This window comes from Lipophrys pholis, assembly GCF_963383615.2.
Source record: "Lipophrys pholis genome assembly, chromosome: 19".
Classification (NCBI taxonomy): domain Eukaryota; kingdom Metazoa; phylum Chordata; class Actinopteri; order Blenniiformes; family Blenniidae; genus Lipophrys; species Lipophrys pholis.
In genome coordinates, this window is record NC_137647.1 from 25,173,655 (window position 1) to 25,195,189 (window position 21,535).

The window sequence follows — 21,535 nt, forward strand, 5'->3', positions numbered from 1 at the left end:
CGTGCATTACAATATTAAATTTTGCTCCACACTGTGCTGCAGAGCTTTAAACACCCCAGTTACTAGAGCACCTACAGCGTGTCTTTCCCCATGTCCTGCTGTCATCTTCAGCCCAGTCCATCCACTTTATGGGGACTAGAATAGGGTTTGGGTTAGAGAAGCTTAGGGTAAGTAAAGAAAATAGTAGGTATAGTTGTGTTCAAAGTTCTGTTTCTACAAGTGAAAATGCGTCACTGGTGCTGTTGTTTGTTTGCAGATGCAGATGTTTTGTCTTTGCAGATGAAACCACCTTATTTTATACTGGGGAAAATATAACACAGGAGTTTGATGTCGTCAAAAAAGAATAAAAAATTATTTTTTTAATGGTTTGATGTAAATAAATTGTTACTAAATCCGGGGAAAACAAACTGTTTTATTTTGTCAAAGAGGGAATGACACTGATCCATATAGATGGTATTGAAATGATTAGAGTGAGGGAAACTAAAGTTTTGGGTGTAAAAACATCAGAAATATTTGCTGTGAAATAGAGCAAATACAGTCATATAAGTACCTGGGGACCACTATTGAGGAAAAACAGAATTTCGAGGAGATAAAGGGCCGTCAGCTCCTCCGTTGCCTCAGGAAACTTGCTTTTTTCCCCCATTGACCGAACAATCCTCGTCTTTTTTATCTGTCTTTTATTGAGTCAGTTTTATCTTTTTGTTTGGTGGCCTGGTTCTCTTCGGTCAGAACTCTGTAAAAGAGAGAAACCAACTGGTAAAATGGAGCCGTCATCTCCTTGGTGAGGCTCAGTCTTTTCCAGTCTCCCTGTTCATTAAACAGGTACAGAGGAGCTTCATCAATCATTGATAGTGACTCCCATCCTTTACAAGGCAAATTCGTGCTCCTCCCCTGTGGGCGGAGGTTCCTAGTCCCACAGTGCAGAATGAAGCATGAACAGCTTTGTTTCTGTTGCCATCATTGTGACAAAGATCCAGTGACATCGCACTTCATCGTATTTATTCTATTTATCCATGTTTAGCTCTATTTATTGACGTGACTCTGTAACCAGGTCTCTACAAAACTGAAAAAATAAACTCAGAATCTGGGATCACCACAGTTAACTAGTGATGTCCTGGTTGGAGGGTGAGACAATGTATTAGAGAATGATTAATCAGTCTTAGGCTGGAGAAAAGGAGTGACTTCACACAGAGTAATTCACAGACACAAATCACATACTTTTCCATAACAAGATTATTATTGCATTTTTTTTTTTTTCAAAATACATACACACTTCTATTTTCTTCTTTTTGTCATTAAAAAATAAATAAAATTAACCTCTGGCCAGAGTCATTGTTTTTGCTGCAGCTTTAGCTCGGTTCTTCCCGTCGCAAATAATAGAACGATCTTACTGGTGTGGGAGAAATGGAAATCCAAGATGGTCGTCCACACAGTCACAGTCATGCCTTGTCCTTCATGTTGGATGGGATGAGATAGCAAGGTATGGGGTTACGGGTGGAGCCACGAGGATCCGCTTGTCCAGCGCCGCCAGAGGAACTCTGAGCGTTATCTGGGATGAGTCCAGAAAGAGAAAGGAAATAAAACAACCCACACACATCGCCGCCAGACGAGAGTTATCCGATAGGACGAAGGCTCACTTGCATCCCAAGCTCCTTCCACCTTCTCTCTCTCCCGCTCCACCAGGAGGACGTTACCAAAAACCGTTTTCAACTGTCGTAAACTGTCAAAAACAAAAAAAAGCCTGAAATACACACCATAAAAAGGTAATCCTTAATGTATTCCATACTCATCAGATTACACTATTCAAATGAATCTTTTTTTTACATTTATTTATTAAACTTACACACTTATGAACTCTTTTAATGATTTCTAAATGGGAACATTTATTTTAGTTACCCAATTTGTAGGTGGGTTACAACTCTTCATTGAATGTTCTTATCTTGGTTTATGTTAGTGACTGCTTTCTATTTCTGTAAGCTTTTATTGTGTTTTTATTGTGGTTCTCTTCATCTATTTTTGATCTTATCTTAATTATTTATTGGTGAATAGCAGAACATTGAGCACTTGTCTTGTCTGTCTTGTCTCACTCGATCAATTATTATCTGCTTGTTTGGTTCATCGTGTGTCTTTATTTGTTATGACGTGCCAAGTAATCACAAAATCTGTGAAACAAGTCTACCTATGGGTACCAATACATTAACCTTGACTTGATCTTGACCTTAATATACAAAGTAAAAGATTTGCTGGATGGCGAAGCACTGTATATGTGATATAACTCTGACTGTTCATATCTGACCTCCTGTGTTGACGTTTGGGGAAATCCCAGTAAAACAAACATCCTATCACGTTTCATCCTAAAGCTCCTGCAGACTCCTGCCATTGTAACAGTCGTATCATCCAGCTGCTCAACATGTGCACTGGTTACCACAGCTGTGTTACGCATGACCAGTAGCAGTGTTGCCACCGTTCCGTTTCAGTGGTTTCGAGCACCTTTGTCGTGGGAATTGGCACCCAAGGTTTTGTGTTTTCACTTGAAATTGTTGCTGAATGTATGTCAGTGTAATACCGGCAGCATGAATTCACAATAATTATGTTTTCATGTGCTCTCAATGATCTTTTGGGATCGACAAGCTGAAGTGGTCAAGATCTGGGCTAGGTCATTGAGTAGACCTAAATTTGTTTGTTTACACATTTTATTTGGGCTCAGAACAGGGTGGTAGGGAGAGTTTAGAGCAGGGGTGTCCAACCTCGGTCCTCCAGGGTTCCTGTCCTGCAGCTTTAGCTCCTCCCAGTTCCAACACACCTGATTGTAATGAGCGGCTCCTTATTGGGCTTGTTCACAACCTTGGTGATGACATCATCATTAGATTCAGGTCTGCTGAAGCAGGGAGGAACTAAAACATGCAGGACAGGGTCCTCCAGGACCGGAGCTGGACACCCCTGGTTTAAATTGAGGTCCTGTCCACACCAGCCAAAACAATGTTAATCTACCAGTTGTTCTTAAAAGGTTTCCCATCAACATGGGGAACATCTGCATCCACACGGCACCATGAAAATGACCCAAAACAATGTAGTACATATAATATAGGCTCATAGGTGGCACTGTAACGCTGCCACAGATATACACCAAAGCAGTGAAGAAGATACAGATCATTTAAGAATCCTCATAATGGAGAAATCCAACATCTCTCTTTATTAAACCAAATAGCATTAGTAGCTTCTTCAGCATGTAATCCAGCATGTAATCCAGCATGTAATCCACCATGTTGTTGTGGTTTAGTGACGTCACAGAGAAGGGTGATCGGGTCGGGAGGTGGAGTCTTGACGTCGTCGTTTTCAGCAAATGAGCATTTGACAGGGCCTTAGAAGTGTATGTGCATTTGTTTTACCAAGCTTACAGGGACCAGTAACTGAGATCCAACTTACTGTGATAGGAAAAACATTCTGGACAGTACTTACAGTTTAAAGTGGTCCTTTTTGCAAACTTGACTTCTTAAAGGTTCTCCAGCAGTACTAATCGTCTCCATACCTGGACTGATGTCCCAGAAGTGAGGACAGTCTGTCCTCTCTCTCCCTGGCTTGTTTCAGGTTTTAAAAAGTGTGTTGCTCCAAGCAGCCAATCAGAAATCAAACCCTATATAGTGTCATCGGGGGTTCAGCCAATCCCAATCAAGGTAGGCCCTCCCTTTGACTCCTCCCACAATTAGGCAGCTCTGCTCTGGCACATGGCACCACCAGAGGAAGTCCTTCCTCCTCTTCCCAAGATGGGCATGTGTGGGCGGAGCCAGTCCAGCTCACACAGACACAGCAGATTCTGAATGCAGCTCCTATGATCCAATATTCAAATGAGGAAAATCAAGGAGGAGCTAGAAACTTAGAATACTGAAGGTTTCTGGACCGACCAGACCAGGAGGAGGAGGAGAACAGGAGGAGGAGGAGGACAGGAGGAGGAGGAGAACAGGAGGAGGAGGAGGAGAACAGGAGGAGGAGGAGGAGGAGAACAGGAGGAGGAGGAGAACAGGAGGAGGAGGAGGAGGAGAACAGGAGGAGGAGGAGAACAGGAGGAGGAGAACAGGAGGAGGAGGAGAACAGGAGGAGGAGGAGGAGGAGAACAGGAGGAGGAGGAGGTGAACAGGAGGAGGAGAACAGGAGGAGGAGGAGAACAGGAGGAGGAGGTGGAGAACAGGAGGAGGAGGAGGAGGAGAACAGGAGGAGGAGGAGAACAGGAGGAGGAGGAGAACAGGAGGAGGAGGAGAACAGGAGGAGGAGGAGGTGAACAGGAGGAGGAGGAGGTGAACAGGAGGAGGAGAACAGGAGGAGGAGGAGAACAGGAGGAGGAGGTGAACAGGAGGAGGAGGAGGAGAACAGGAGGAGGAGGAGGAGAACAGGAGGAGGAGGTGAACAGGGGGAGGAGGAGAACAGGAGGAGGAGGAGGAGAACAGGAGGAGGAGGTGAACAGGAGAAGGAGGAGAACAGGAGGAACAGGAGGAGGAGGAGAACAGGAGGAGGAGGAGGAGGAGGAGGAGGTGAACAGGAGGAGGAGGAGAACAGGAGGAGGAGGTGAACAGGAGGAGGAGGGGAACAGGAGGAGGAGGAGAACATGAGGAGGAGAACAGGAGGAGGAGGTGAACAGGAGGAGGAGGAGAACAGGAGGAGGAGGAGAACAGGAGGAGGAGGGGGAGAACAGGAGGAGGAGGAGGAGGAGGAGGAGGAGAACAGGAGGAGGAGGAGGTGAACAGGAGGAGGAGGAGAACAGGAGGAGGAGGTGAACAGGAGGAGGAGGGGAACAGGAGGAGGAGGAGAACATGAGGAGGAGAACAGGAGGAGGAGGTGAACAGGAGGAGGAGGAGAACAGGAGGAGGAGGAGAACAGGAGGAGGAGGAGGAGAACAGGAGGAGGAGGAGGAGAACAGGAGGAGGAGGAGAACAGGAGGAGGAGGAGGAGAACAGGAGGAGGAGGTGAACAGGAGGAGGAGGAGGAGAACAGGAGGAGGAGAACAGGAGGAGGAGGAGAAGTTTAAGATGGGGTTGAGGTTAAGAACTGATCTGCTTGTTGAGGATGTGGTCAGGAAACGCATTGTGCACACGTGTGTGTGGGGGGAGCAAACAGCATGCAAACCTTCCAGTGAGGAGCTATTTGTAGTGAAGTCACCTTTACAAGGGACACTTTGTATCGTGTGTGTGTGTGTGTGTGTGTGTGTGTGTGTGTGTGTGTGTGTGTGTGTGTGTGTGTGTGTGTGTGTGTGTGTGTGTGTGTGTGTGTGTGTGTGTGTGTGTGTGTGTGTGTGTGTGTGTGTGTGTGTGTGTGTGTGTGTGTGTGTGTTTTCTGCTGTGTAAGCGAGGACATTCCGGTTGTTGTGTCACTGTTTCAGAAATAAAATGCCTTGTCATGATCCAGACTCACCTTACATGCTGTACCAATGATTTCCAAAATACACAGAAGCAGTGAGAGCCAACAGTGTCACCACTAGTTAAGTCAAGAGCTTTAATCCTCGCATGCAGTCCAGTTTAATAATGGACCTGAAGTATGTGTATACTCAACATTAGCTTCGATTCTCTCCCTGATTTTAAAAGCACAAGTTAAAATTGAAAGAGACCTGTGACCTCTGATGGTCAGTTTAGGGTTCAATCACCACAGTGCTACAAACTCCAACAGGAAACACTGCTGAAGTGGCGTTTTGAACAAAACTGGTGTTCTAGATTGATCCAGGTCACGTCAATGCAGACTTTGTGGCTAAACACAACCTGGACAGGTCATCCACCCATCAGGCTGATCAGAATGATCAATTAATAAATGACAATCCAACATTTTTTGATTGATTGCATGATAATTGGTTTCCATCCTTGGAACATGTCACTGTGGAGTGGAACCTGTTGCTGGGTGAAGTCATCGCACATGTCCAACAGTATTAATCAATCAATCAACTTTATTTATAGAGCACTTTATTATACAATGAATGTAACACAAAGTGCTTAACATGATTTAAAAACAGATACAATAGATGTTCAAGAAACAAGTGAACACACACTCAGACACACAAACACACACACACACACACACACACACACACACACACACACACACACACACACACACACACACACACACACACACACACACACGCCTGGTGGTATGGAGACATGGCAGGACACTGAGGACGAAGGTGAGGAAAGGTCACATTTGGGGGCCGTCCACATTGGGAGTGGCACAGCCTCTAACCACAGGGGGCGCTGCCCCACAGATCCCCCCAGCCCGGGCAGACCGGCGAGTCCCACAACATACGTGGGGGACCAACCAGGTTCCGGGGACGGAGGAACCCACGGGAACGCCCCACTAGTGTAGCGACCCCTGAGAGGAACCACTGGAGATGAAAGATTCAGTTAACAACCTGATAAAAGTAGATAAATAAATAGGTGATACACATCTGCATATATACATACACATATATAAAATCAGTTAAAAATCTTGATTAAAAATATGAGCTTTTAACCTTTTATTAAAAACCTCAAGGGTCTCTGCAGCCCTGAGGCTCCCCGGCAGGCTGTTCCACAGACGGGGGCCATAGGAGCTGAATCCAGCATCACGTGACTCCGATCCTTGTGACACTCTAAAGAGGTTTGCTGCCCTCACAGTCGCGATGCTACATGCTAAAAATCATTAAATTATGACTGATAGTCATTAGCAGGAACAGAGATGAGAGTCAGAGGGATTTCAAAAAGTTCCACCTTCGGAGCGCTTTCAGAAGGTTCTGATAATGGCTCCCATAAACCTTTATTTGGTTCAACATGCAGATCACATGTCTTAACCAGTTTGTGGATCCTCTCAAAGGTTTTTGAGTCACCATTTAGTATAAAGGAAAAACATCTGCACCCGCTGCTTACCGCCTCTTTATTAATCTCCACAATTTGTACTGAAATTATTTATTCTAGGAATTTTTTTTCTTACAACTCAAACACTCAAGTAAAAGCTGAAAATTTTAAAGACTTGAAAAACAGCTTTATTCAAAAAACACAAAAATCAATAACGTTTATTAATCCTCACAAAGTGACCAATAATATATAAACAAACAGTGTGAAACCAAAAACAGGTTACACACTGATCAAATATCGACAAGAAGATCACACACAATGTTAAAACTTCATGACGATACAGTTTCCCTCCCCAAGGGAGAAACGGACCTGCCTGGTTCCCCACACAGAGAGCGCTGTGACCAGACCTATAAAAACATGCAGATGGTCAGTAAAAACGTCTACTGAAACCTGGTTCTTCCTGCTGTCACAAATTGGAAGTTTCACACATGCAAAGATAAAATTCAATAAAACCAAAGTGGCTTTCTTTTGCTTCGTGTACCTTCGAGAAAAAACAAAAAGGGGGACAGAAAAAGCCTCTCTTAAGCCGCTGTTCCACCGCAGTACGTGGCAGAGTGGGGCGGAGCGGGAGGTTACGGTGCAGCAAAGCGCACCCAGGCCCAACTCCGTTGCTCGGTCCAACACAGAAAGTACGGCGAAAATGTAGGCGGGGCTGTGAACAACTCTGAGACGCGTCCAGCAAAGAACACGGAAGCAGCTCCTGGTGAAACTCCTCCTCCTGTTCCTGAGAGGAGGAGCTCCTGGTGAATCTCCTCCTCCTGTTCCTGAGAGGAGGAGCTCCTGGTGAAACTCCTCCTCCTGTTCCTGAGAGGAGGAGCTCCTGGTGAAACTCCTCCTGTTCCTGAGACGAGGAGCTCCTGGTGAAACTCCTCCTCCTGTTCCTGAGAGGAGGAGCTCCTGGTGAAACTCCTCCTGTTCCTGAGAGGAGGAGCGTCTGCCACGTTGTGTTGCGCTCCGACGTTTCAATAAACCAGTTAACAAATCAACCAGTGAGCACAAAGCGACGTATGTAGACGGAGGGTTTACAGCCGATAACATAATTAAATATTGCGGCCAAGTCCAGAGTGACGATCGTCACTGACCAATCAGCAGACGGCTACGTTGCAGCTCCTCCTCACAGACCCGTTCCTCGGTGCTAGGTACCTCAATGGAAGGGTAGCGGAAAATCGTACCCGGTGATCGCTGGTTCTTTCCGTACCATCCACAACTTTTCAGTCGGACCCCGCGAAAACCCGTCCCGTCCCGTTCCGCCCCGCCCCGCCCCGCCCCGCGACGCTCCGGCACAGGAAGTGCGGTGGAACTGCACCATTAGAGCCTCCACCAGCCCCTGTAGGTGTTAGGGGCTGGGTACTGAGGCTCAGGCGCAGAAAACAGACCAGGAGGCTGAGGTAGAGTTCAAGGGTGCTTAATACACTGATTAAATTCAAAGGCGGGTTGAGCAGAACTGAACAGGGAGATCTTCTGAGGCTGATCAGATCCAGAACAGATGAGTGATTTATGAAGCAGACCTGGACCAGAGTTGGATAGTGGGGGGGTCCGGGACTGAACTGTTGTCGGTGGGCCGACGGCCAAGGCGGTGTTGTAGGCACAGAGCGTTCCTCCATCGGGTGAAGTCCGGAGCCTGGCCAAATAGCCAAACTCCTAATCAGCCAAACGATCTTCACCCGGTGACAACAGCTGCACAGAATCTCCCATTAGAGCTCCGTGAACGCACCACCTGGCCACGCCCACCTGAAGACAGAGCAGAGAAGCAGCAGCAGGGCAACAGCGCCCCGATGTGGACACTGCTGTGCAGGGCGTGACAGTAGGAGCCTGTAAAAGCCAGTCAACCTGGGACAGGACACCACTAGATGCTCTTCAGGGGTGCACGACTTTGGTCCTGGAGGACCCCTGTCTTGCATGTTTTAGTTCCTCCCTGCTTCAGCATACCTGTATCTAATGATGATGTCATCATCAATGTTGTGAAAAAGCTCAATAACGAGCACCTCATTGCAATCAGGTGTGCTGCAACTGGGAGGAGCTAAAACATGCAGGACAGGGGCCCTCCAGGACCGAGGTTGGACACCCCTGCTCTAAAGTTTAGAGTCTAAAGCAGGGGTGGGTATTCCTGGTCCTCGAGGGCCGCAGCCCTGCACGTTTTCAATGTGTCCTCATGTCAACACAGGTGACAGCAATTACTGGCTCATTATGAGGCTTTCTGCAGAGCCTCATAATGATAACTCAGGTGTGTTTGAGCAGGGAGACATGGAAAACATGCAGGGCTGTAGCCCTCGAGGACCAGGATTACCAAACCCTGGTCTAAAGTTTCAGGCTCACAACTACAAGAGCAGTTCTCCCTGTTCTTTTAGTTCATGCAAGAGTCCTCAGGACACTCCTGACCCCCCTGCAAGTCTCAAGTGGGGGACCATAGGCATAAAAGCCTTGGGCCTGTGGTTGGGAAATGAGGAACGAGAGAAGTAGAATTAGAAGGGAGTGCTGGATAAGATGCAGGCCAGGTTGTCTAAATGGAAATGGGTGGTACCACAGCTGTCCTACAGGGGAAGAACTCTCATAGCCAACAATGTCGTTGCCTCGTCTCTGTGGCACAAACTGAGAGTCCTGGTACCTCCACAGGGGCGTCCTGGAATGACTGCAGAAAGCTCAGGTGGATTTCTTTTGGGCTGGACGGCACTGGGTGCGAGCATCGGTCCTGTATCTCCCTATGGCAGAGGGGGGTAGGGCCTCATTAGACCCGTTCCCACACTTTGGCCGGCCGGTGACGTGACATATGTGTTGCCAGCCGGCCGATGTGCGATGAGTCAGTGTGTGCTCTGGTGTCACAACGCGTGCTTGTTTTTGGTTTTGTTGCAGCCACGGGTCTGAAGCTGCAATTTCCACGTTGGTTCCAAGAGAGCCGGCTGGCCGGTGCCGCTGATGTCACGTCATGTCGCGTCACGACTCGTACCACGGGACCGGGGTCAGCCGGCTGGCATCTGCTCTCTCGAAACCAACGGAGAAGGTTTGGCTGCAGTTCTGTGGCTGCAAAAAAAAGCCCAACGAGTTACCAAAACAACAAGCGCAAAGTGGAGTATGTCAACAACAACAGAGGATTCATGCAGCCTGGGTCAGCCTTGCTGAGAATACTGTTGCGAAGTCACATATCTGCAGTGCTCACCATCCCATCGAGCATCTACCATCTAGCATTTCAACCGTACCTTCTGTGGTGAAAACGCGCAACAGATTTGGGTCTGGGTATGCTTCGCCATACTGACCCGTTCCGTCCCGTTCCATCCCGCCACATTCTGTGCAGTGGAAACGGGGCTATAGACAGCATCTCCAGATCTCTGGCCTTTAGCCTGCAGAGTGCACAGAGACTGCTCTATGGCTCCTCTGTACGACTCCACTTGCACAGCTGTTACTCAGGAAGGCTGGAAGACTCGGACTGGGCAAACAATTATTTTTGACATGAACATCTGAATGTGACCTTTTTGGACTGACACCTTTCTACATTTCAATGGTGGAGGATGGAGGACTCTGGACATCTTCCGTCCAAATGCCAAGCCTGGGCTATGGGTCTCTGAAGAACCTCTGCTCCACAACTGCCTGATTTCTGATGCAGTTCTCCTCAGCCACCTTCAGAAGCCAGCTCATTAATGCAGCAATCACAAAGGTGGACCATCTTTCTCAGACAGCCACGCATCAGTTGACATAGATGATGGGCCTCAGGTCCAGTAGAGTGGTCCGGCACCTGGTAGAAGAGGTGTGGTGGTCGTTGCCTGCTCCTCTTCATTCTTTGGCACTGGACAAGGAAGACAAGGAGGGGCAACTACTGATGGGTGATGGGTGATCTCCAGTGGAAGGTGACACATGGAGCTGTAGCTACAAAGAGATGAAGAGCCTACCTGGATCCAAGCACTGGATCCAGGTAGGCTCTTCCCCGAGTTCACCTATTCCATCTGTTCACATTGGCTGAAGAGAGTTTTTCATACAGGGCTAAGCTGTCCTGTAAAGTTCGTACATCCTCTTGTCCCGCTACAAAAACATGTGCATCGTCCCCATAAGCTGACACAACCACCTTGGACTCAAGAGCTCACGTTGGCAGACACAGACCCGTCAGCCGGTTCCTCAGTCTGCTCAGCAGTGGCTCAACAGCCCTACTGTACAGCTGATCTGAGATAGGACAACCCTGCCAGATGCTTCGGACAGCTACAGGACAGCTTAGTCCGCCTTAATCACACATGATGTTTGGGTGTACAACAACTCTACCCACGGCATAAAAGTTTGTCCAACCAGCAACGTTGGAAATAAACAAGAGTGATCAACGGGATCAAAAGCTTTCTCCTGATCAATAGAAATAAGGCCAGTGTTCAAGGTATACAGTTTACAGCACTCAAAAGTGTCTCTCATTAAAAACAAATGATCATTTATCCTGCCAAATAAAACATCAATAAGAATTTTCCATTCATTCGACAGAGCCTTTGACTAAATTCTACTGTCCATGCATAGAAGTGCTGCTGGTCTCCAGTTCTTCAGCAGGGTCACGTCCCCCTTCTTAGGCAGCAGCGAGATCACCACACGGTGACAGGAAGCAGGAAGAGTCCCATTCTTAAAACAGTCTCTAAAAATGTCCAACAGGTCACCTCTGGGCAAGCTCCAGAGTTCTGAGAAACACGGTCAGCAAGCGATGCAGCTTCAGCCCTCGGCTCTCTGCCTTCAGTACTGCCAGGTTTCGCAGCGTTTTGCCGGCACGGACATGAAAACATTTTATGGGCCAGCTCTCCACATTCAAACGTTTTAAAACTCCCAGAGTTTGCATGCACCATATAAATATCTTCCTCATGTTTCACACGGAATGACACATCCAGTGTCTGAGCCGCAGAGTCTTGAAACATGAAGACCTTTTCCGCAGAGACTGGACATATTCCAGCTGTGTGTCCTTGCAGCCATACCAGACGGAAACCACCCACAAACGTACCGAACCTCCTCAGCTCTCGCTGCAGCGCCCCGTTCAGGAAACGCTGATTCCACTGGACCGACCAGCCAGCGGGGACACCTGGATGAACTCATCATTCATCACAACTCCGCTTTCATTTAGACCAGCCACATACTTTGGGCCATTAAAGAAAAGCACCATTGCCTTGTTTATTCACCTTCTCCACAGTGGAGCCAGGCTGCAGCACCAACCCGAATCCTTGTCTCAGAGGACACCATCCTGGCCACCAGACACGCAACAAAACACACAAGAAAACCAATGAACTTTGTTGAAACTGAACTAACAACACGTAAAGGACCATTCAGTAAACACACAGTAGAATGGAGAACAAACAAATAAATAAACAAGTTTGTTTTCGATAATTAATCACTCTCAACTCTCCCAAACACACGTCCAGGCATTAAATAAAGAACGAAAGAAAGAAAGAAAGAAAGAAAGAAAGAAAGGCTTAGCAAGGAGAGTCATAAGGACATTAAGTGATGGCTGATAGAAGAGAGAGGTATTAAAGGAAGGACAGGAATAGAGTAGAAAATAGCTGAGACAGGAGGGAGAGGAGGCAGCCAGTGATGAAGAAGATAAAGAAGGAGAGCTAAAGAAAGAGAGCAGATTGTCCAGGGAAGCGATGTAGGTTAGTCTGTGTGGCTGGCAGGGGGATGAAATGTGATGGAAGCAGGAATAAAACAGCAGCAGCAGCAGCAGCAGCATTTATCTGGAATATTAACTACAAACCTGCATGTGAATGATGGCGTGTGGATTATTTATTAGCTTTGCTTTTAATCCAGTTTTCCTGTTTCCTTGTAAAAACAATAGAGGTTGGTTCTTCAGGGAGACTCTGGCGATATAAAGCAGTTTGGTGTTTGTATAAAACCAGCTGACCTCCTGCTGACTGTGGCGCTTCACTCTGAACAGTTACTACTGGATTAAAGTTAGTTTAGGATTAAAGTGGTCCATTAATCCTAAACTAACCCAGAAATAATAACAACAGTAAACACTGCATATAGCTTTAGCATTAGCCTGTATCTACAGTACTGATTTATACTACTGAACTAGCAGTGCAGTAACAGTATACTACTGAACTAGCAGTGTAGTAGCAGTATAGTACTGAATTAGCAGTGCAGTAGCAGTATAGTACTGAATTAGCAGTGTAGTAGCAGTATAGTACTGAACTAGCAGTGCAGTAACAGTATACTACTGAACTAGCAGTGCAGTAGCAGTATAGTACTGAATTAGCAGTGTAGTAGCAGTATAGTACTGAATTAGCAGTGTAGTAACAGTATAGTACTGAATTAGCATGCTTAGATCGCTTTCTTTTGTAAGAGCTGTCTGCATGTAGTTTTTTTCTTTATTTCATCCAGATTATAGAGCATCTTCCTCCTCTAACATCAGATTATAGAGCATCTTCCACCATCATCCCGAGCAGACTGGTCGGCAAGCTGGGGGTCCTGGGTCTCCCCCACAACATCTGTACTGGGTTATGGACTTCCTGATGGACCGCTCCCAGAGGGTGAGAGTAGGACACCACCTGTCCCCAGCACTGAGCACCAGCACCGGTTCCCCACAGGGCTGTGTGCTAAGCCCCCTACTCTACACTCTAGACTCTACTTCCTGAAGAGAAGACACAGGAGAGACTCTATATCCTGAAGAAGACACAACAGAAACTCTGCTTCCTGAAGAAGACACAACAGAAACTCTGCTTCCTGAAGAAGACACAACAGAGACTCTACTTCCTGAAGAAGACACAACAGACTCTACTTCCTGAAGAAGACACAACAGAGACTCTACTTCCTGAAGAAGACACAACAGAGACTCTACTTCCTGGAGAAGACCCAACAGAGACTCTACTTCCTGAGGATCCTCAGGAAGAACAACCTAAACCCGGAGCTCTTGTTGAGCTTCTCCCGCTGCTCGGTGGAGTCGGTGCTGAGCTACGTCGTCTGGCTGTGGTTCTCCAGCTGCACCACAGCAGACAGGAAGAGGCTCCAGAGGGTCATCACCACCGCCCAGAGCTGATTGGCTGTCCTCTTCCATCCCTGGAAGACATCTACAACCCCCGCTGCCTCAGGAGAGCCCCCAACGTCCTCAGGGACTCCCCACATGACCGGGGGGTCCTCACCTCTTTGAGCTGCTGCCATCAGGCCAATAAAGACAAAAACAAGCAGACTAAAAAACGGTTTCTACCCCAGAGCTGTTGTTGCCCTGAGTGCCTCAAAACACCAACAAACCCTGAACTGCTGTTTTGTCCCTCCTGTCTTGTAAATACCCCCTGGGGACTGTACAGTTTTTTAAAGTTTTTATGTCTGCACTTTTCTATTTTATTTTATGCAGTTTGTAATTATCTTGCAAAGTTTTTCTTATGAGATTTGCTATTTTTTTAATGTCGTTGTGCTTCAGAGAACAATGACAATAAAATGAATTCTGATTCCGATTCTGATCTTCCTCCTCTAACATCCAGATTATAGAGCATCTTCCTCCTCTAACATCCAGATTATAGAGCATCTTCCAACACTAACATCCAGATTATAGAGCATCTTCCTCCTCTAACATCCAGATTATAGAGCATCTTCCTCCTCTAACATCCAGATTATAGAGCATCTTCCAACACTAACATCCAGATTATAGAGCACCTTTGACGCGCTTCAAGTGAGCCACACAGTGTTGAAGGTTCAGCTCATCACTACAATGAAACTTCTGTTAAATCCTTCTAATCCATCAAAGTTTACTCACATTGCACTTTTCAGTAAAGGTAAACAGTACTGGAAAACTGCTTAACATGTAACCCCCCCCCCCCCCCCCCCCCCCAAAAAAAAAGGATAACAGTGACTAAAAATGCAAACTACAATTTAAGTAAATAAACGGTAGACTAAAAAGCTAACTGAAAGTTTTAGAATCTTGAAGTGGTTGAAATGGCTGTCGAGGCTCTAGGAAGAAGGATAAGGATAACCGTGTTTTTGTAATTACCTCAGCGGACAGAAGGGGGCACCAAACCTTCAGGACTGCACAGACTTATTGGTCCAGTTCGAAAAATGAATGTAAATCAATGTGATATTGTCATATCTTCTGAGGTGCTGGACAAAGGTGTGTGTGTGTGTGTGTGTGTGTGTGTGTGTGTGTGTGTGTGTGTGTGTGTGTGTGTGTGTGTGTGTGTGTGTGTGTGTGTGTGTGTGTGTGTGTGTGTGTGTGTGTGTGTGTGTGTGTGTGTGTGTGTGTGTGTGTGTATCCAGGGCAGCTCTAGATAGCACTGTTAAATTAGACCATGATAATAAGCTGTGGGATTCCATGTGCTCCCGGGACGAGCCGAGGAAGACTTCATCTGTCTTCATCACTGACCTGACACACACACACACACACACACACACACCAGGTGAAAAAGATATTTGCTTATGCATATATTTCAACTAGCTTTTAACCCATGACCATATATGGTAAGTTCCGTTGAAACGAGCCATTACAAATTATTGACAGTTACGAAACACATCACCTTTATTAAAAATACTCTTTTTTGCAGGGCACTAGTACCATGTTGAGCACAGGATAAGATAACCTGATTATTAGAGCTTTTTTAGGACATCCTGTGACAATGACATCCCATTAACAGATTTTTCTTTAACCAGATCATAAATATTAAAAACACTGAGACATTTTGATCAGTTTACTCTTGATAATGAAAGAACATTCACTTTCCAACTGTTTCTGTGTTTGTTGCATATTTGATATATTTTGGAGACATTTTTCTTGCTGTCAGTATAATGCTAATGCAGGGTTTCCCGTGGTGCAATAGCAGCTTTCTGTTGGCATGCAGTGACATCTAGTGGTGTGACATGGCATATGCTGTATATTTTCATATATCAGTTACCTTGTGACATAAGTTGCATGACTTGCCAAAGAACAAAAAACGAATCATAGTTGGAACATACTGTAACACACTGTAACGTGTGAAAGAAATTAGGGCTGCATGATGTATCACATATCTACCGTCAACATGATATCAAACATTCGCAAAGTACAAATTGCAAAACATGACCGAACTATAAATAATCATATGTTTCCATTCACTGTGAATTCATGTCAACATTTCAGATGCAGGACAGTATGTCACTTATGACAACATTACATCAAATCTAAGTCAGAATCACAAAAATCAACATCATGTACTTCAGTACAAGTGTTTGTATTTGCATGGCTCCAATTATCCTTGATAATGGAATAAAAAACCCAGACTTGTGTATATCACAGGTGATACTGTCCCTTCCTGTCTGTATGCAGAATGAAACCTCTGTGAGAGTTAGAAGACCAACATTGTTGTCTGCGTTTCCAGAGGGCTAATAATAACAGTATTTCTGAGCTGCTGGACTGGGAAGCTTGAGAAGTGAAGGATCTAAAACAGGGTTCCATCAAGTGCCTATAAAAAGTCTCCTTTTAAAGCTCGTATAAATAGAAATGTCGTCAGCAGAATTCTAACAAGAATCTGTGACAAATCCACCTCAGCATAACGGGAGAAGCATAATCCCTGACAGAGCTTCTGGGAACGGACGCTGGTGGTGTAGTGGTGTGTACTCTCAACTCAGGGAGTCCTTGTGCATGTCTGAGGCTGACTGGTGACTCTAAATGACCCGTCTGCTCGTGTTCTCCTGTTCTTAATGTTTAGCGCCCATTGTTCTCTGCTGCATGTGTGTGTGGTTTCATTACAAAAACAAACAACAGCACCAACGAGTGGCTGAACACGCTCACTACATGGTTTTCAGTGTTTCTGCCGTTGCCATGGAGGCAGACATTGTTTTCAAACCAGTGCCGTGTCACACGTTTTCTGAAACTAAATCACAAGAAGGAGCCTTTTCTCGCCAGACGTTGTGGAAACGGGGCTTTTCAGTCTGTTTAGCAGCGGAGGCTTCAATCCAGCGCCGAGCGGGACACCACTGCAGACTTATTCAGCACTTTGTTCCCTTCAACATATTCAATCATTGTGGAAACAATTTCCAGCAGCTGCAAGCAAGTACTAAGTACTAGTACTAAGAACTGAGAATCCTGCTTTCACCTTTCAGTGTCTGGACATAAACACTGACGTGTTTTCTGACATCACGTTCAATCACAGTTCCCACAGAACAAGACATGTCAGCAAGAACGTACAACCTCTTCCTGGAGGAATACATCCGGTTGAAACTAGTTTAGGTTTAGATCAAGAAATTTGTGTCGACAGTCTCAGGTTTACACTTTTCCTACTGATATTATTATAAAGAAATACACAATAAGTCCTTGAAGAAAGTCTTGACTTTATTAAGAATTAAGAAGGAATGGAACCTATTTAGAGAACTTTTCCATTTGAAATGGTCCAACATGGTGAGTTTCATCAGTTTGACTCAGCTTTTCAAGAGGTGTGGTACTATCACTGGAGAAACCTCCAGAATAAAGTTCCAGTTAAAAAATGGAGAGTTGAGGGGGAATGTATTAACATCATACTGTAGGTGTTTTACGCCCCTCAGTCAGAGCAGACACACATTAACAGTTTATCAGCACAACATGGAGGTCCAGTGTTAGAAGTGTAATTATGATTGATGGGTGTTTCTACTCTTGACTGAGCTCCAGGGAACAAATGGAGGAAGAACCTGACTTGGTTGAATTTGAACAGAGATGCTGAACGACGCGCCGTTTCCAACATTAAATGACATTGATTCCAGAATATATTGATAAACTAGTACAAAAACATCGAGGAAAAAAAATGTGTTCGGATCATAATTTTTTCACAATTTATTTAAAAAGTAAACTTACAGTTAAGATGCTTGTGTGAAACAGGACATCCTAGAAAGCTCAGGAGCTTTTCTTGACTTTTCAATAATTCCCATGACGTTAGAAAACCATCAAATCCTTCTGAGTAATCCCAATGATAGAAATACCAGGGACACAGAAAGCAGAGTTCAGGAGTAACATACTTCCTCTATAGAGGGGGAGGTCATGTTCAACACTTTCAGTCAGTTCACTGCAAAGAAAACAAGAAGAAGGAGGTCAAGGAGAAAGTGGCGTCAGTCCAGTGCCTCTGCCTCTGCCTCTGACTCTGACTGCCTCTGACTCTGCCTCTGACTCTGACTGCCTCTGACTCTGCCTCTGAATCTGCCTCTGACTCTGACTCTGACTCTGACTGCTTCTGACTCTGCCTCTGACTCTGCCTCTGACTCTGACTCTGCCTCTGCCTCTGCCTCTGCCTCTGCCTCTGACTCTGACTGCTTCTGACTCTGCCTCTGCCTCTGCCTCTGACTCTGCCTCTGACTCTGACTCTGACTGCCTCTGACTCTGCCTCTGCCTCTGACTGCCTCTGACTCTGACTCTGACTCTGACTCTGACTATGACTCTGCCTCTGCCTCTGCCTCTGACTCTGGCTCTGGCTCTGGCTCTGACTCTGACTCTGACTCTGACTCTGACTCTGACTCTGGCTCTGAATCTGCCTCTGCCTCTGACTCTGACTCTGACTCTGACTCTGACTCTGACTCTGACTCTGACTCTGACACTGCCTCTGCCTCTGCCTCTGCCTCTGCCTCTGACTCTGACTGCCTCTGCCTCTGCCTCTGACTCTGACTCTGACTCTGACTCTGACTCTGCCTCTGCCTCTGCCTCTGACTCTGGCTCTGGCTCTGGCTCTGGCTCTGACTCTGACTCTGACTCTGGCTCTGGCTCTGGCTCTGACTCTGGCTCTGGCTCTGGCTCTGGCTCTGGCTCTGGCTCTGGCTCTGGCTCTGACTCTGGCTCTGGCTCTGGCTCTGGCTCTGACTCTGACTCTGACTCTGACTCTGACTCTGGCTCTGCCTGCCTCTGACTCTGCTGCTGGACTAAAAGAGACTGCAGCAGTTTCCCTCTTCTCTCCTCCACGTTCTTAACACCATCTTCCTGTAGCGTCGAAGCATGACTGCTGCTTTCTGAATACCGCAGTGGCTCTCCTCCTCCTCCTCCTCCTAACCCTCCTCCTCCTCCTCCTCCTCCTAACCCTCCTCCTCCTCCTCCTCCTCCTCCTCCTCCTAACCCTCCTCCTCCTCCTCCTCCTCCTCCTCCTAACCCTCCTCCTAACCCTCCTCCTCCTCCTCCTCCTCCTCCTCCTCCACCTAACCCTCCTCCTCCACCTAACCCTCCTCCTCCTCCTCCTCCTCCTCCTCCTCCTCCTCCTCCTAACCCTCCTCCTCCTCCTCCTCCTCCTCCTCCTCCTCCTAACCCTCCTCCTCCTCCTCCTCCTCCTCCTCCTAACCCTCCTCCTAACCCTCCTCCTCCTCCTCCTCCTCCTCCTCCTCCACCTAACCCTCCTCCTCCACCTAACCCTCCTCCTCCTCCTCCTCCTCCTCCTCCTCCTAACCCTCCTCCTCCTCCTCCTCCTCCTCCTCCTCCTCCTCCTCCTCCTCCTAACCCTCCTCCTCCTCCTCCTCCTCCTCCTAACCCTCCTCCTCCTAACCCTCGTCCTCCTAACTCTCATCCCCCCCCCCCCCCCCCCAGCTTATGAACACTCTGATGCTAATAATTCAACTCATCCAGAAAAAGTGTGACAATGTGTCACACAAAAACAAAAACTTCCAAGCTCAAAGCTCAAAGCACAACTTGTAAGTGTTCCTGTCTTTGTTTTTGTCTTTGTTTGCAGTACGTGGCATTTGGCTCGCTCTTCTTCATCCTCCTCTCCATCTCCACCTTCTGCCTGGAGACACATGAAGTCTTCAACACAATCTACAACAAGACGGAGCTTGTTACAGTCGGCAACGTGACGCACGAGGAGGTACGCTCAAGTTTCTCTGCCACAGTCTTTATCAAAGAGTTGAGTTTGGTTAAGAGAGTCTTCATGAGGTTTAAAGAGATTGGGTTTGCGGTCAAAGGCTTTTGGTCAATTTAACATTTTTGAGTTGAAGATCTGGAAGAGTTGGGATTCAATTCAACTGAACTTTATTTATGTCGTGCCAAATACGAACCAGTCATCTCAAAACATTTTTACAGAGAAAAGTCCAGCCTCCTGAACTGAAACTGGGAGCTGGTTCATCATGGGAGGGGCCTGAAAATCAGTCCTGCAGACTAGTTTAATGTGGGAGTTAAAGGATCAGTCCAGGTCCAAAATAACTCCCAGGTTCCTCACAGTGCTACTTCTGTTTTGTCTGAATTCAGAAGCTGAAAATTACATCTCATTCAACCTTTATGTCTCCCAGACAGGCTTCTAGTTCAACAAGTTGATTAGTATCATCTGGTTTCATAGATAAATAGATTTGTGAGTCATCTGCATAACAGTGGAAGTTAATAGAGTGTTTTTTAATGACATTTTCTACAGGAAGCATGAATAATGTGAAAAGTATAGGACCCAACACAGAACCCTGTGGAACTCCATGTTTAACTTCAGTGAAGAATCATTAACATGAACGAAGTGGAACCTGTCTGATCAATAAGATCGAAACCAGTTTAGTGCTGTACCTTTAAGATGTTCGGATCCATAGTATCAACGCTCTCTTCAATAGTATCAATGTTCTGATCAATAGTATCAATGCAACACTGAGATCTAACAGGACAAGAACAGAGACCAGAGTAGTTTATATAAAAATATACAGTAAAACCTGTGAGGAGTGGACCAGTGAAAGCTCCACCCTGTACTGGACACCCACTGTACAACGACACATATTTACCTGTTAACTCACCTTAATGAGGACAACCTGCCTGACGAGGACAACAAACATCCATAACGTTCCATAATGTTCCATAATGTTCCATAACGTTTCATAAGGTTCCATAACGTAAGATAACGTAACGATCCATTAAAGTTCCATAACATTCTATAACGTAACGTAACGTTCCATAACGTTCCATAATGTTCCACAATGTTCCATAACGTTCCATAAAATAACGTAATGATCCATAACGTTCCATAACGTTCCATAATGTAACGTAACGATCCATAACGTTCCATAACGTTCCATAATATAACGTAACGATCCATAACGTTCCATAATGTTCCATAATGTTCCATAACGTTCCATAAAGTAATGAAACGATCCCGAAACTTTCTCCACTTCTGCTGCCCGGCGTTCTCCACCTTTCCTCAAGTAGTTTATTATTTCACTTCATGAGTTCTGAGCCTCTGGATCTTTATTTGCTTTTAAATTGTGATTGTTCAGACAATGTTCCAGTAGCTCTGGAGCATGAGCAGTCAGCCCCCACAAAATTTGGGCTGCGCGGTCGACTGCAGAGGGTTAGAGCGGAGCCTCGCACACGGGGCGGTGACGATTTTGACGTCACGCGTCACTCTGCACACACAAGTTTCATGTTCCCTTAACAGCAGAGAACATAAGGCCCAAAACAGACCAAGAGGCTCCAATCTGGTCCAACAAACCCACCAAGCAAGGAGGTTATATAGGATTTATTGTATTTTGCACCACAATGTTTTATCAAAATTGGCTTTATTTTGAGATTGTAATAATTTTCAGAACTAACTGTTTGATCATGCATATATAAATATACAGTATATATATATATATATATATACAGTATATACTTATATATATATATATATATATATATATATATATATATATATATATATATATATATACATAGGAAAGAGAGATTGAGGAGATATTAATAATTTACCTGTAAATATTTCATCTAGCTTTAGCAGTTTGGCGGCTACTGGTCAGTCAACATGGCAACCTGCTGCTTTGCTGCAGAATTTCTTCTGTTGTCCTTAAATTCA

At 45.9% G+C, this 21,535-nt stretch overlaps 1 protein-coding gene across 1 annotated transcript in view; it reads left to right on the forward strand.

Annotated features, from left to right (window-relative positions):
- The window catches only part of LOC308124192 (voltage-gated potassium channel KCNC1-like), a 123,853-nt gene that overhangs the window by 55,319 nt on the left and 46,999 nt on the right, over positions 1-21,535 (forward strand). The window contains exon 2 of the mRNA XM_080487082.1: positions 19,451-19,582. Coding sequence (XP_080343208.1) covers positions 19,451-19,582 — 132 coding nt within the window. The remainder of the gene's footprint in view (positions 1-19,450; positions 19,583-21,535) is intronic.